Below are 14,590 nucleotides of genomic sequence, written 5' to 3'. Positions count from 1 at the left end.
TTTTTTTTTTTTTTTTTTTTTTTTTTTTTTGCTATGTCGTTTTGTTCCGGATCATCGTCACCTTCGTTCATCAGAGACAGACAGGGTCGTCGTCGTCGTCCACAGCAGGCTTCACAATGACGCAGTTTTTGTTTTATGGATTTACTGGGCCGTCACCGTGCTCCTGACTGTGCTTGTCCTCATCGCCTGGGTCCTGTGGGCCAAGACCGTCAACCCGCCAGCTGAGGCCGCGGAGCACTCTGTCTCCGAAAAGGTCCGGGTCCGAGTCTGGAAGCCGCTCGTGGCTGGCCAGGGATGAACCGCCGAGGGCCAAGCCCAGATGGACCGTGCCTTTGTCCGCCACACTGTCCAAAAAAGTCATAGGTTTGATGGGGTTTTCTCTTCTAGGTGTTTGTGCCTTTTTTGTGGAGGGTCTTGAGAGATGAGGTGGAAATTAACCCTAAACATGCTTTACGCTGTTGATTTAGCAGGGTTCTCATCTCGCCACTATCAATTACTGTCGAAGTTGCGAAGTTGGGACCTCTCACGGGAGTGAGTGTCAGGAGTATAGATTCTTTTCCGCTTTTTGAGTTTGTCCAAGTTGAGTTTCTGGCAGATGGCGTCTCGACTAGGTTGAGTTTAATGTTTAATAATAAAAAAATACAAAGTTAGCAATCAACTCAAAAATGCACGATCTGGGGTAACAGTAAGAAAAAACTTTTTAATTCTTTAATAAATTAAATCCACCCAGAAACCCCCAAAATATGTAAATACGCACTCAGGTATCTGATGCCAACCACCAAAATGATGAACCCCCAAACGCTAAAACTAAAATGAAGAAGAAAAAAGCCAAGACAATGCCTTTTGACGCCAAGCCACCCAGAAAGAAAATGAAGACATCGCACTATTTCCCAGACCTCTGATGCGCATGCAAGAAATTCCAAAAAAAGACTCCGGTGCAGATGCCTGTTGGTGGGGAAGAAAGAAAATTCTGTCCCAACACAAACAGAAGCCGCCCCAAAATCCCCAAAGACACCAACCCATATTTAGTACATTAAATCACCAAAATAATCCAGCCGTCAAAACTTTTAGGGTACCTTTTCTTTTACCAACGAGAGTTGCAAGCAAAAGGACTGCTGAGCTCGCCCTTGTGGAACTTCTCGGCCTGGATTTTGAAACAATGATTAGTACTTGTTCTTGTGTTGTCATCAAAAATGAAACATGGAGGGGAAAAAAAAATAAACTTACAATATCAGCAATAGCAGCATATGTACCAGCGACAAAGATGATGGCACCGAGCAATAAGCAGGCAGCGTTGGCAAGAGCCGCGAGCAGGTTCTGCTTGCTGTACCAAGGGCCCTCCTTGACGATGCGGAACCACATGAGAGCCGGGAAGTAGAAGGTGAATCCCGAAATGAACAGGGCGGAGCAGATCGAGAGCAGACCGCTGAAGAACGGAATCGACTCGGCAATGATGAAGGCGATGATGGTGATGACGGTAATCAGGATACCCCAGGTGATCTTGCCCTTCTTGGTGGTGGTGATGGTCTCGTCAGAAAGGCCGCTGTTCATACGCTTGTAGATGTAACGGCAGACGACGGTGGTGTTGATGGAGCCGGAAATGAAGATGACGGGGAGGGCGACACCGAGGGCGACCTTGGATGCGACGGGGCCGGCCGACAGAAGAGCGGGCGAGGCGACGCTGTCACCGACAAAGGCGTAGATCAGAGCGCCAGTGAGGGTGTAGATGATGATCTCAATAATACCGAGGGCCCAGATCGACTTGACGTAGTCCTGGGGACGCTGCATCTCGTCCATGAAGGAGAACTGGCAGACGGCAAACGAGTAGGCAAAGATGATGTTGGTCATGGCGTTGAATGCCTCGGCAAAGGTGAGGCCGGGCCTGGGCCAGGCAGACCAGGCGACGGCGGCCGCACCACCCTCGGAGGAATGGCTCGAGATACCAGTGGCAATGATGGTAATACCAATAGCAATGACAATGGATGCGAAGTCGATGTAGCCGAGGATGGCGAGCTCAGCAAACGAAGGCGGAATGGCGAGAATCAGCAGGATGATGGCCGAAACGACACCAAAGACGACGCTGCAGGTTCCATAGTCGGAAAGATGGCCAAAAGCGATGGCGCCGGTGAGGGCGTGGGCACCGACGAGGAAGGTGAGCTGGAGCACAAACATGACACCGATGACCTCGTAGAGCCAGCGACCGTACAGGTGGGTACCGACATCGGCGTAGTGCGAAATGCTGGGGATCTTGAGCTTGGTTTGACCGACGACGTAGCTGGTGTAGATGGCGACGAGACCGAGACCGACGCAAGAGATGGTACCGGCGATCATGCCGAGTGCGGCAAAGGCCGATGGGATACTGAGCGAACCGAGGGCGATAGCCTCGACGATCAGGATGACCGTGAGACGCTTCCAGCCCAACTGCTTGAAGTGGTTCCCGCTAGCCTCGAGATCCCTACCCACGGCCTCACTGCTCGTGGTGGGCGTGGGCTCAAGCTCCTTCTCCCTCTTGTGGTAGGTCGACATGATTCCGGTTTTCTTGTTGTATACGACTTAAAACTGGAATTTTATGTTGGAAAAGATGTCTTTCCAAAAGTAGATATTTGTCCAAGTCGACCACCCAAAAGAAAAAAGAAAAGGGTTGGAAGATTAGAGAAAAAAGATTGAATGTTTTAGCGTGATAGCTTAATAGATGGCGAGTAGATAGAAAGCCGAAATTCGGGGGGAAGGGGAGAGGGGGACAGCTTTATAGATAACCATGGAAGATGGATGATGGAAGGAAGTTTATCTTTTTTAGCAAACTGCATGACATCTATCTGACTGTGGAGGAAGGGGCCAGACATGCATGGGCTCAATGGAAATTGTACGTGCGCAGTAGAACCTCCATCACCGTGACCAGGTAAGGTATCCAGATAAGGTGCATACATGCATACCATAGGTGCAACTATCAACCCAACCCCACGACTGGGCAAGTAAAGTCGGTAGGCCCCAGGCTCTTCATCTGGTCGCATGCGCAGAGGACCCAATGACAGGCTGGGATGTCGTGTCTTTCTCTTGACCGAGGACCCCGAATCTCAAAGACCAGGGAGCAGGAAAGGCATTCCTTGCTTTGCATGGCTATGCTCCCCGACTCGCGGGACTGGGGAACACTAAGTAACAGGGTACACGCAGGGCCTGGCTTGAAGTTGCGCTTTTTTTTTTTTTTTTTTTGTTAATCCTTGGTGTTATTTCTGGAGAGGGTCTGTCTACGGATGGATCAATCGTGTCCGCCGTGTGCCTTAATTCGGGACGTGGGAAGGACGGCGATTTGCGGCAACGGGGTCCGCGAGATGCTAACTTTCCCCAATCCTGTTCTGTTTGTTCTTTTGTTCTTCAGTGGCAAACTGGTGCTGTAGCCGGAGTACAGAGTATGCAGCTTGTGAGAAAATACGCCTCTGGACTGGCCCGGGCCGGCGCGGCCCAAACTTCCGCCATCTCTCACCTCCATCTTCTCCTGCTTACATAGACGCTACGGAAAAAAAAAACCCTCGTTCATCCACTTCCTCAAATCGAACACCGAATTGTAGTTCCGCCCACCGGTCTACTGGACCAACACGCTACCTTGTAACCTAGTCACTTCTGACGAATCAGAAATGTCGGGTATGGAAAGTCCGGGTTTTCTTTTGGTTTACACCAGTGTCGTCTCCAAAAGGGGCGACATTTGGAGCGGAAACATAGTATTTTGCCCCCACTGTATTCGGTCTAGTCGTCTGTGAAATCACGCTTCTTTGCCTTGGCTACCATTGGAATTTGTGGTCATCGACTCCCCTGTGCAAGCCCGGTCAATTTTCGAAGTGGAGTTGGGCAGGGCGACCTTGACTCGAAGCGCGTTTTTCTTACCTCATATCGACTTATTTGAAGCGATCTGCTTGGCTGCAATCTTTTCTGTGTGTCAACCGAGCAAAAGAAACAATGGGGAGCGGAGTTTTCTCAGTTACCATTCCCATGTTTTTCTGTGAACTGGAACGACTGGGAAGCGCAAGGGGGGGAAATACGGTATAATGGGCCAAAAGCTATGTGTTTGATTATGTGAAGGTATTACCATTGAGATCGACTTTGATTGAACGCGTGGCTTTTTTGGGTGCCTTTTGGGTCATGTTTTTCATTTTACCGGCAAATACCAAAAAAAAAAAAAAAAAAAAACCAAGCAGGAAAACTAGTATCCGCCAAAAAAAGAAGACATTCAAGCCCCAACCCTGTTCGTTCAGCCTAAACTGCCGAAGAGCCGCTTCGGCAATCGGTCTTTGCCAGGGAATGGCTGCCTTATTGCGCAAGAAAATTTTGTGCACCTGTCAAACAATGTACCTCTCTCCCCCAAAAAAGATAGGAGCGATAGGTGCAGGTACGGTACGAGGTGCCAAAAATAATCAAGTACCTTGCTCTACGTTGCGGCTCATGGAAGCCGAGGAAGCTTCGCCTCAGCTTGAGTGGGCTCCACCTTGATTGATCACTTATCAGCCCCCCCCGGGACAAGGAATGCTTGATCTGAAATGCCACGCAGGGGTTACAAGGACCACTTTTTGCTTGCGTAGCATTATCAGAGTTGTGTGTACGGGGTGAACGATGACCCACCCAAAGGCCCTCCAAAGGAAGGGTATTTTAAAGTGCATTTACGTAAATGAAGTCGTTAATTTTGCTGAAAGAGGAGCTCGGTGAGGGTGGGTCTCCCGCAATACCACTGATGCTAGTCTGGATTGGCTTGGAAGCTCCCTCCACCTGCAGCAAACCTGCCTACGGAAGAAATGTCGTCCATGGGGGGATGGCATCGTGAGTTTAGGAACTCTGGAGAAACCAGGCTCAACGTCGTGGGAAGCATGTATCTGTTACGTACACAACGTTTGATGCCTTGGGGAAACCCCATGGGGGAGACTGATGTTCATATTGACTTGCAAGGAGGTATTTGGGTTTGTGAGCTTGTTTTTGCTACCTCGGACATAGAAGAGAGAAAAAAATAAAAAAATAAAAAATAAAAAGAAGAACAAAAGACCAAAAGGTACATGCAGGGAAATGACGACCACCTAAGATGCGTTGGCCCCTCGATTCCAAGTTTGGCAATCGGTCACGGTCACAGTGGCGACCCCGGAAATTCCCGCACCATTCCCGAACACCACGTCACTGGGGGCGGTCAGTTTTACATTTAAATGTAAAAGTGAAATAGAGAAGAGACACGCAGCACAATGCGCTGTCTTGTGCTGATCTCAACCTGAAGAAGAGGTTGTCGATTGAATCCTTAGTCTACCTATCTAGCTAGTATGAGCTTCCTAAAGCTTTTTTCCCCCCCCTAGCTGACCGCCGCGCTATGCTTCATGGATCTGTCGGGAAACCCCGCCTTGGCTATGCTAAGCAGGCAGAGATGGGAGAGTTGATTGGCCTTGAAAATTTTTGTTTGCATTCCATATGCCAACCATATACGACAATCGCAACCAAATCAAGGTGCATTGGGCGCATACTTCACCGAGGAATAAAGCTAATTTGTTTGCACCGAGCCTTGTAACTTACAGTACAATCCTAGATATGTTGGGCATCCATTCGCTATCTCACAAATAATTCCCTATCTAAACATTTCAAAAGGCCCGAAACGTACCAAAATCAACCTGTTTGTTATCAAATCAAAGTGATGTAAGTAGTAAACATAATTGTCGAATGTTTTTACTGGGGATCCATGCTGCTATACCGATTAGCGCGAGGTTGGAAACACAGCAAATGAAAAAAAAATTGATTGTAAGGGATAACAGGGGGGATCGTCGGTCAATCACCTGGGGACTGAGTAAGGTAGGCAGCACTGCTATTAACAAATGATTCTATTCACAGAAAAATCCACCTACGCGGAGTAGTCTACTGAGCTAGAGAATTAAGAATTAGTTAACAGCGATACCAAGTGATGATCAGTAAACAATTACGCGGCGTCGGGTAGAATGGGTGAGGCTAGTTGGGGCCGGGTAACGCGACTATGCAGGTGAGGAATAGAAGATGGAAATAGCCTCTGTAGTTCGTGTCAATCAATTCTCCTATCAGTCTATGCGCTTTAATAACCCGGCATGGCCGACTGAATAAACAATTTTATTAAAATTAAAGAAAGACATTTTTACATCAATCAAGTGTTACAACTTTAAAACAGAGCCAGTAATACAAACGGAGAACTGCGGAAGGAATTTTTTTTTAAAGAAAACACAGATACTTATTATTTAGGCACTCTAAGAGGAATTTCGAGGATGAATCAGCAAAAAGTGGAGGAAAAATCAAAATTAAAGGTCCTACCCGGAATCGAACCGGGATCATGAGGAGGTCTATACCGTTAAGATACTACTTCGTAGTATGCATCCAATTACCGATCAGAACCTCATGTGCTAACCATTACACCATAGAACCGTGATGTCACGACAGTTGTAGTATGGTTAAGTACCGTTTTGCTCTGTCAGACATCACCTAGTTCGTGCTTCACCTCTTTGGGTGGGTTTTCAGTCGATCACATAGGGGGGTGTATGTATACTGCTTCTTCTTTTTTCTTCTTTTTTCTCTCCTGATGTTCATTTATCGGGCGAATTTCCAAGGTTTAGTAATTCATGTAATAGAGAAGCTACAAGGTTCGCAAGTCGTTGCGTTTCTCAAAGTGGTTGGTGAATAGATAGATAGATTCTTTCATCCTATTTGTTTTTGTGAAGCTTGGAAAACAAAAATTGCACACACGGGGTCCAAAAAAATAATCCAACTCTGACCCTTTCGTCTCAATTTTTGCGATTACCTAAAATCTCGCCGTCAAGACATCATGTGCTCCTAAAAATACTACCTGTTCCCAATACGTCATCGACCAACTATTTTCATGTCTGATCACAATTACCTACTGCAGTGATGTCAAGCTGCATGATGGAAGGAAGCTACAAGGTCTTTCGCGGGCCTCGAGGCTGAAGTATAGCATATAACAAATCTCATTGCATTTATCTGAACAATGTGAAGTCAATTGCGTTTTCTTGTGTCTTGTTCTGGTTAGTTCTGTTCTGGGAACGGGCAAAAAAAAAAAAAAAGATTCATCTCGAGTTGTTTTCGTTCATAAATCATCGTCCGTTTTGCCCATCTATATCAACTAAGTGCCTGTTAAGCCAAGTGAATTCTTATGTCTATTCGATTTAGTGCCTATAGATCTACAGATAAGCTCTTAGGCTCCCTTGTTATTTCTACGAGGTCAATGCTACAAATAATAAATAATCTACGGGGGTTTCATAGTAGAAATGATCAACAACCGCATCGCAATGACAAAACACCAGAATGGCTGTCTTACTTTGAGATATCACAGGCAAAAATAGTTCGCAAAAAGCATCAAGTATAGCAGCTGTCAAAGAGCCAATTTGTTCCCTATAAAGAACCTTTCAGACTTTTTGACCTCGGAAACGATCTGCAGAGTTTGACGGTTCATCCCGGGGGGAACATGCCGGAAACTTATTTGGCCTGTCGACATTTTGATAAGGGATAGAAAACCCCGGAAACACTACCCCTACAAGGCATACTTGGATATCTGGCGGTAATTCTTTCATCTGAATGTACACGATGTGATGGCTGGAATACTTGAGTCGGCACCGGCCGCTCCCCAAACAACGTGTTTCAGCCCAGCCGCAGTTCCCCGAACGGATCACCGACGATGGAAACAATGTTGAAGAAAAAAAAAGACTAAATCTTTTTTAACCCTCCTTGCCATGTACATGATATAGTTCATAGCCTTTAAAATATATTAGTATGTATGGAATTGGACAAGTCCTGCACCAATACACTAAGTGATTATCTTGGGATCTCCCTGGTTACTAATATCAAACTTCCAAATGCGTGGTAGAGTGTTCTGAATAAGAGGCTTCAAAATATTGTCGGCGGTCCGGAAATGCTGAAGAAGCATGTTCCAGACTTGCCTGATTTTGGTAGATAGTAGCCTGCCAGGGGTCAAGACTGAGCCTATGGGATTGCCTATTGATGATAGACTTGGACAGGTGCCAGCCTTTGTGTGAGATGAAGCCTGTCATTGTTTCTGATGCCACCCAACTGTCATGGAGGGCCATATTACTGGCACATACCCGAGTCCCTGAGCCTCAGAAAGAGTCGTTGGCCTTCACGGACTTTGTCATACCACAACGAACAGTTTTGCCTCTAGAAAGCCTTGGCTGTTTCGAGTCAGCTGTTAGTCAAGACGAGCTGCTACAGTGACTAAAATTAGCCAAGTTGTTTACTCGTAGAAGCCGGTGTTCTTCGTATCTGCCCATCATCTAGAACCAGCGATACTCCGTGAAGCCACGTGCGCCATGACAACTTGGCCCCTGGTGATACGAAACAAATCCTATCCTATGTGCGACGATTTCGAGAGGCTATCGGGGGTGTACATGGTAAACTGGAGATCATCTGGATCTGGATCTGGATTCCTCACCCTTGATCGCAAGCCAGCTGGTCAAGGATCCCTATGGTGAAGAGGGAGGAACAAAGGTCTATCATGACACAGGAAACATACTTGTTTCCCCATGAAACATTCCGAGAGCTTTTGTTCAAAGATATATAAACTTCCCCCGACACGGGTTTCCAGAGAGCAGTGAATACAGATATATCTTAACATTCCCACAGCCAGTCGGTTGCAACTACTTTAGCCACAACTCTTCGATACCAACTCTGATATCCTATTCTCCACGACACCTCGGTGGACACTTATCCCATTAATTCAGCTCAACACCACTTATATCTCCGTAACACCATCATCTCCGTAAAACCATCAAAATGCTGGCAACTCCAGCCTCCCCAGCCATGCCCCTCCCGGGCTCCGCGGCAGACATGGACCTCGCGTACCCACCCAGCCCAAGAGGCCTACCACTGGGCATCAGAGCCGCCACGGCCAACAACCTAATCTCCAGCTTCGAGCAGCCCCGAGACCCCGAAGAGAAATGGTGGTGGGCTCGGTGTGCACCTCTCTTTTACACCATCCTCAACGCGTCGGGTTCGTACACGCCGGAGCAGATATCCGACCACATGCGGGTTGTGCGAGACGTCGTCATCCCCAGCCTGGGCCCACGGCCCAGCAAAGCCGCCACCAAAGCCCTCATCACGCTAGACGGGTCCCCGTTCGAGCCGAGCTGGAACTTCACCAAGGGCCGGAGCGTGGTGCGGTATGCGTTCGAACCACTCTGGGACACGGGCAGAAGCCCCGAGGACCCGTTCGGCGGACGACAGGTCCCCGAGTTCGCGCGGCTGCTCGCCAAGGTCGCGGCGCCAGACACGCACCTGGGCTGGTTCGACCAGGTCTGGGCGCGGTGGAGCGTGGCGGGCGACGAGGCTGGTCGGGCGAAGCAGGCGCTCACGGCGCACGGCAAGCCGGCGTCTGCGCGCGTGCCGCAGATCTTCCTGGCGTTTGACCACCACGGCGGCGAGCGGCGGCTCAAGAGCTACCACTTCCCCATCCTCAAGCACCTCGCCACCGGCGAGAGCACGAACGAGATGATGCTCGACATGATCACGGACCTGCGGCCGGGCGGCGACGAGCTGCGGGCCGCGGCGGCCAAGATGAAGACCTTTTTCGACAGGACCAAGTACCCGGCCGCGGCGGAGATGCTGAGCATCGACTGCGTGGACCCGCGGACGGCGCGGGTAAAGATCTACGCGCGCACGCAGACCAACTCCCTCGACACGGTGCGCGAGACCATGACGCTCGCGGGCCTGCAGACGGACGAGCACACGATGGAGGGAGTGACGCGGGTGGCAAAGTTTTGGCACCTGCTGCTGGATGAGCGCGACGGCATGGGTGAGGAGCAGAGCAAGGAGCTGAGGGTCAAGGCGACGCACCACACCGGCATCTGCTTCGTGTTCGAGATCCGGCCGGGGAGCGATAGGGTCAGCGTCAAGCCGCAAATGCCATGGTGTCAGACCAACGGGACAGATGCCAGGGGTGCCGAGAACTTTGCCACTGTGCTGAAGATGTTTGGGTGGGATGACCACGTGGATCGGTTCGAGAAGGGCGTCATGGCTGCTGCTGCTCTGTAAGATTAATATTCCCCTGATCTCTTGTTTTTGAAGCTTATGTGAGCTCTGATGAGCTGACTTTTCTTTTTCTTCTTCTTCTAGACCAGGCCAGAACTACGCAAACGAGGCAGGTGGACTCTCGTACCTTGCATACGAGTACAACCAAAAGGGTGGAGATTACATTTCAACCTACTTTTCACCACGCTGCCATGCCGACCACGGGCTCGACTGAGCTGACTCGTTTGTGATTGAGGTTTATATATACTTTTCTCTTTTCGGTACTCCTTCTTTTTAAATTAGGTTATTTAAGCTTGTCCAAGTCAGACTTTGGGGTCTAGGGGATGGCGTTCTTGTGTTTGCTACTGAGATTACGTCTTTTTGCTGCCTTTAAGGACTATTAACTCTAGATGATTCCCGAAATTGAAATTGAACTCTCGAAAAAAAAAGCTGATCAAGTTCATCTTGGGAGTATTGAACTGACCTAGCCAAGTAAACACTCCTTCCTACCTCATGGATAACACACATGTCAGTGCCAGTCTAGTCTATGAAGTCTATTCTAAGAAAGAGTGTCTATAGTTTGGAAAACATCCGTCTCATATGTAGAGTTCAGAAACTTGAATCGCATAATCAAAGAATAGTAAGCAAAATGAGCATGCGTTTGGGGACTGACGAAACTTTGCCTCTATTTTGTTGTTGCAGAGATACAAACAAAAGTCCGTTCACAAACAAAGTTTCGGGGATCAGAATGATAAACTTTCCCATGCAACCTACTACAGAGCGGTTGACGGCAGGAACCGGGGTCATCCGTCAGATCAACAGCAGCCATCCCAACATTTCATGACGCTGGGATATATATATAAATGAGATGAAGTGGGTTGGGGACTGGGTCAAAACCCGCTTGCCATCGTTGCAATAATGAGTTTTTTTTTTGCAACCATCGTGGAAGAAGACGTTCTAAACATTATATCGTACAAGATCAACCAACCATAACCCCGTCTTAGTTACCTAGCCAAGAACTAACACTATCTGAAATCAAATCATCAACCCCAAAATGGACGCTAAAGTACCAAGAGTAGCTCTAGCCGGTGTAAGTCCTCATCCAATTCCCACAACCAATACAATTTCAACAGCTAAACAACCTAAAAAAAAAACAAAACCACAAAAAAAAGGCCACCGGTAACGTCGGCACAGCCATCCTCAAGCATCTCGTCGCCGGCCAGTTCCGCGTGACAGTGATAACCCGCAAGGACAGCGGCATCGCGCGGGGTGATTTCACGCCACCCAAGACGGGCGACGTGACGGTGCAGACGGTCGACTACTCGTCGGTGGCCGAGCTGACGGACGCGGTGCGCGAACACGACGCCGTCGTCGACGCCACGCGCGGCGGGCCCGAGAACGACACCCTGCGGCTCATCGACGCCGCCGCCGCCGCGGGAGTGTACCGCTTCATCCCGTCCGAGTACGGGCTCGACCCGCTCAACGAGAAATGCCGCTCCCTGATGTCGGCCGCCGTCGTGCCGCGGGCGGGCCAGCTGAAGCACCTCTGGGATAGGTGCGCCGAGAGCGGCATGACTTGGACGGCGGTTTCGTGCGGGCCGTTTCTGGACTGGGCGCTGCGCAACGGCTTCGCCAGGATCGACATCTTCAACCGCAAGGCGACGCTACTGGACGGCGGGGCCAACGTGACGGCGTGGACGACGCTCGACGATGTCGGCAAGGCCGTCGCAGAGGTGCTGTTGCGGCCGCTCGAGACGGAGAACAGGCCTGTGTATGTGCATTCTGTGCAAAAGAGCTGCCACGAGATGCTGACGCTGTGTCACGATGCGTTTGGGACCACGAGGGAGGATTGGGTCGTGGACAACGCCGACGCCCGGGCCGAGTTTGAAAGGGCCGAGGAGAAGGTCAAGGCGGGTGAGGTAGACGGGGATGTGTTTCAGACCATGATGCTTTACATGCTCAGCCAGCCCGATATGGCATCCCCGTGGCCAAAGAGTGATAATGAGCTGCTGAGAATCAAGGAGATGACGGACGCAGAGGTCATGGAGCTGATTAGACATTGCTTCAAGAAAGGGCCACTTTTGGAATTCTGAAAAAGAAGATGAAGAAGAATTTTATACTTTTTTTTCTTTCTTTTGGAAGAGAAAAGCTGGAACTACATAAACACATAGCTACCTACTTGGGCAAGTGAAAAAAAAGCTTCATTGACATAAACTACTTTGTGCACTACACATGCAAAAAGCCCCTGAATAAGCCTGCCACCAAAACATGCTCCCGTTCCCTCCCCACCCCCGCCCAGCCAAAGCAAAACCTTCAACCTAAGGTGCGCACAACGTCAAGGTGACATCCTTGCTCGACGTGCAAACCTTAACCTGGCTACCGCTGGGCGGCGTACCGTTGCTCCAGACGATGGCCGGGCACGAGGCCTCGGCGCTCGAGACGACGATCTTGCTGCCGGACAGGGCGTTGCCGAACACGCTGCTCAAGTCGTACCACACCTGGCTGCCGTCGAGGTTGTAGGCAAAGTTGAGCTGCGGCTTGCCCGTGAAGAGGCCGTCCGACTCTCGCGTCACCTTGAGAGTGCGGCCGCCCGTAACGGGGTCGCGCGAAAACTGTGTAATTTTTTTTTGACGTGTTAAAACAGCAGAACCCCCCCCCCCCCCCCCCCCCAGGGTTAAGATGAAAAGAATTTACCTGCTCGCCGTAGGTGCCTCCGTTGGCCCCAAGGGTGAATCCCCCCGAGATGCTGCTGCCGACGGACCACATCGTCACAGGGAAGCTGCAACGGTTGACGACGCGGGCAGACGGTGGAGGAGTGCCTCCAGACTGGGCAGCAGTGAAAGGGGCAGCCGCGATGGCAAGGATGGCAGTGGTGGAGAAGTGCATTTTTTGAGTTTGCGAGCGTGTGTGTGTGTGTGTGCGTGTAGATTATGGTAATAAAAGATTACAGTGTATGAACAAGCTCAGCAAAAGGCTTGGGGAAATTATATTTGCATAAGTTGTTTGATGTGACGAGGCTTTGCTAATCCAGGCGCAGGCTGCTTCTCAATATGGTTTACACTGATAAAAAAAGAGGCTTCAATTGCCCCTTTTATACTTTCCTCCTTGCTCAACTCATATATCATGTCCTGCCTTTTTCCGAGCATGGCATCGAGATACGAGTTAATGGTACGTCAGCCATGAAATTTACCACCATTTCGAGATGGCTGGTAAGATCTGCTCCCGAAGAACTATATGCAGCCGTTGTTTACATTCCAACAATATGTGATCACCCCATATTGATACCCGATATAGTATACTGACCTGTCTTTCCAAAGTGACGTTTCGGGGCTGACCTTGGGGTGTTTTTTTCCCCCCGCCCTATGGCTGTAAAGGTCACTTACTCATTCCTCTCACCCGGCTTTCGGCGCATTACCGAAAAAAAGGCCGGTAACCTTCAACGGTCAAGCTGTTTTTTTCTCTTAGGCGATGGTGGGTTGTCTGCAAATACGAAGTACTGCACATGATGATTGCATAAGCTTGCCGCCTTGGCTCTTTGCCCAGTCCTTTACAGTGGCAGCGTCTACCGCCACGTGCTCTAGCTTTGAATTCAATCTTGTCTTCTATTGCAAGAGTGCCCAGCTGCCACAAAAAAAGATCGATCATTTGAACGCGGGGTATTGGGCCTATCAGCATTCCCTCCTGGCCCCCTGGGTGAAGAATAGGTCGTCTAAACTACCAACCAAAAATGTACTTACGGGCGGTTTTCCGGGAAAATATCGATCAACACGAGCTTGTAAGAAAGAAAAAATATTTTTAATTTACCACCCAGGACCGTTCCAGTCTGCGGCTGACCTAGGCGAACATGCCAGGAATACGAGAAAACACTGTCGCCTCACCCTCCCAAAACAAAGCATTTAACCACTGCTGTGAAAATAAATATGCCAGTATAGTTTAGTTCCCCAATAAAGACAGTAGAGAGATAAATCATGTGAGCACGGAAACCTCCGCCCGAGATCCTCCAAGAGAAATGCCATTTTGTTCGCGCCTCACAGATACCTGCAGCCCGTCAGCCAAAAGTCAAGCTCTAGTCTAACTGTGATTGGGTATTTCATTACTATTACGTCTCCGATTGTAGATTTACAGTATAACTGGATTTTTTCCCCGGCCTTGATTTCATCCATATGCTTCTCGGTTCTAGTGCATCTGCAGCAACCCGTTCTCGTATTCCCCAAAGTGCAAACGAAAGAAGAAAAAAACGCGGGGTTTAAGTCGACATCAAAAGCGTCAATCCCAACCGCGGCATGCTGCTTACTGGATTATACTCTGCAGTCTTGTTTTGGTGAGTACCCACAGAGAAACAGTTGACCAACCTAAACTATCATCTGTCTGGAAAAGTTTCAAGCCTTGCCAGGAAAACTAAATCCCGTATTTGTGTTCTTGACAAAAAGAAAGAGGGGGAACCTCCTCGGCCAATAATACTGGAGCTTAATAACAAAATCAGGAGAGACAAACATTCCATGACCAAGCCGTGGTTCAGGTAGAGAGCGGTGAGCAAACAGCTGAGACAGTGAGCCTCTGTATACAACGTTGC

The 14,590-nt window shown here is 49.2% G+C and overlaps 6 protein-coding genes across 6 annotated transcripts in view; 3 read left to right on the top strand and 3 right to left on the bottom strand.

Moving 5' to 3' along the window:
• The window catches only part of PgNI_00977 (uncharacterized protein), a gene marked incomplete at both ends in the record, with an annotated part of 1,602 nt that extends 1,304 nt beyond the window's left edge, over positions 1–298 (top strand). Inside the window, one exon of the mRNA XM_031121054.1 lies at positions 206–298. Within this exon, the coding sequence (XP_030986704.1) occupies positions 206–298 (93 nt within the window). The remainder of the gene's footprint in view (positions 1–205) is intronic.
• Positions 299–772: 474 nt separating this feature from the next.
• PgNI_00976 (uncharacterized protein) lies at positions 773–2,526 on the bottom strand (the record flags this gene model as incomplete). The annotated part of the gene is made up of 2 exons (XM_031121053.1): positions 773–1,144; positions 1,228–2,526. 2 exons carry the CDS (start codon positions 2,524–2,526, stop codon positions 1,085–1,087), a joined length of 1,359 nt encoding a protein of 452 aa, XP_030986705.1. The 3' UTR covers positions 773–1,084.
• Positions 2,527–8,784: 6,258 nt separating this feature from the next.
• PgNI_00975 (uncharacterized protein) lies at positions 8,785–10,252 on the top strand (the record flags this gene model as incomplete). The annotated part of the gene is made up of 2 exons (XM_031121052.1): positions 8,785–10,037; positions 10,123–10,252. 2 exons carry the CDS (start codon positions 8,785–8,787, stop codon positions 10,250–10,252), a joined length of 1,383 nt encoding a protein of 460 aa, XP_030986706.1.
• An 819-nt stretch (positions 10,253–11,071) lies between these two features.
• On the top strand, positions 11,072–12,110 carry PgNI_00974 (uncharacterized protein; the record flags this gene model as incomplete). Its single annotated transcript, XM_031121051.1, has 2 exons — positions 11,072–11,107; positions 11,190–12,110. 2 exons carry the CDS (start codon positions 11,072–11,074, stop codon positions 12,108–12,110), a joined length of 957 nt encoding a protein of 318 aa, XP_030986707.1.
• A 50-nt stretch (positions 12,111–12,160) lies between these two features.
• Positions 12,161–13,062, bottom strand: PgNI_00973 (uncharacterized protein). The gene is made up of 2 exons (XM_031121050.1): positions 12,712–13,062; positions 12,161–12,629 (listed from the first exon to the last, which is right to left on the bottom strand). The coding sequence occupies exons 1-2, from the start codon at positions 12,901–12,903 to the stop codon at positions 12,336–12,338; spliced, it is 486 nt and encodes a 161-aa protein (XP_030986700.1). The 5' UTR covers positions 12,904–13,062; the 3' UTR covers positions 12,161–12,335.
• Positions 13,063–13,319: 257 nt separating this feature from the next.
• On the bottom strand, positions 13,320–13,831 carry PgNI_00972 (uncharacterized protein; the record flags this gene model as incomplete). The annotated part of the gene is made up of 2 exons (XM_031121049.1): positions 13,320–13,513; positions 13,755–13,831. Coding segments are annotated over 2 exons (162 nt in total), but the record flags the coding sequence as incomplete, so codon positions are not given.
• Between the last annotated feature and the right edge of the window lie 759 nt (positions 13,832–14,590).

The sequence above is a fragment of the Pyricularia grisea genome (assembly GCF_004355905.1).
Source record: "Pyricularia grisea strain NI907 chromosome Unknown Pyricularia_grisea_NI907_Scaffold_1, whole genome shotgun sequence".
NCBI lineage: Eukaryota > Fungi > Ascomycota > Sordariomycetes > Magnaporthales > Pyriculariaceae > Pyricularia > Pyricularia grisea.
The sequence above is the reverse complement of the archived record's forward strand: the minus strand, read 5'-3'. Positions and strand labels throughout refer to the sequence as shown.

Bases quoted from the DNA above. Each gene is read 5' to 3' on its own strand.
- PgNI_00973 (XM_031121050.1), bottom strand. From the start codon at position 12,903: ATGCACTTCTCCACCACTGCCATCCTTGCCATCGCGGCTGCCCCTTTC. The intron at 12,630-12,711 runs GTAAATTCTTTT...AAAATTACACAG, and splicing joins GAGGCACCTACGGCGAGCAG to TTTTCGCGCGACCCCGTTAC.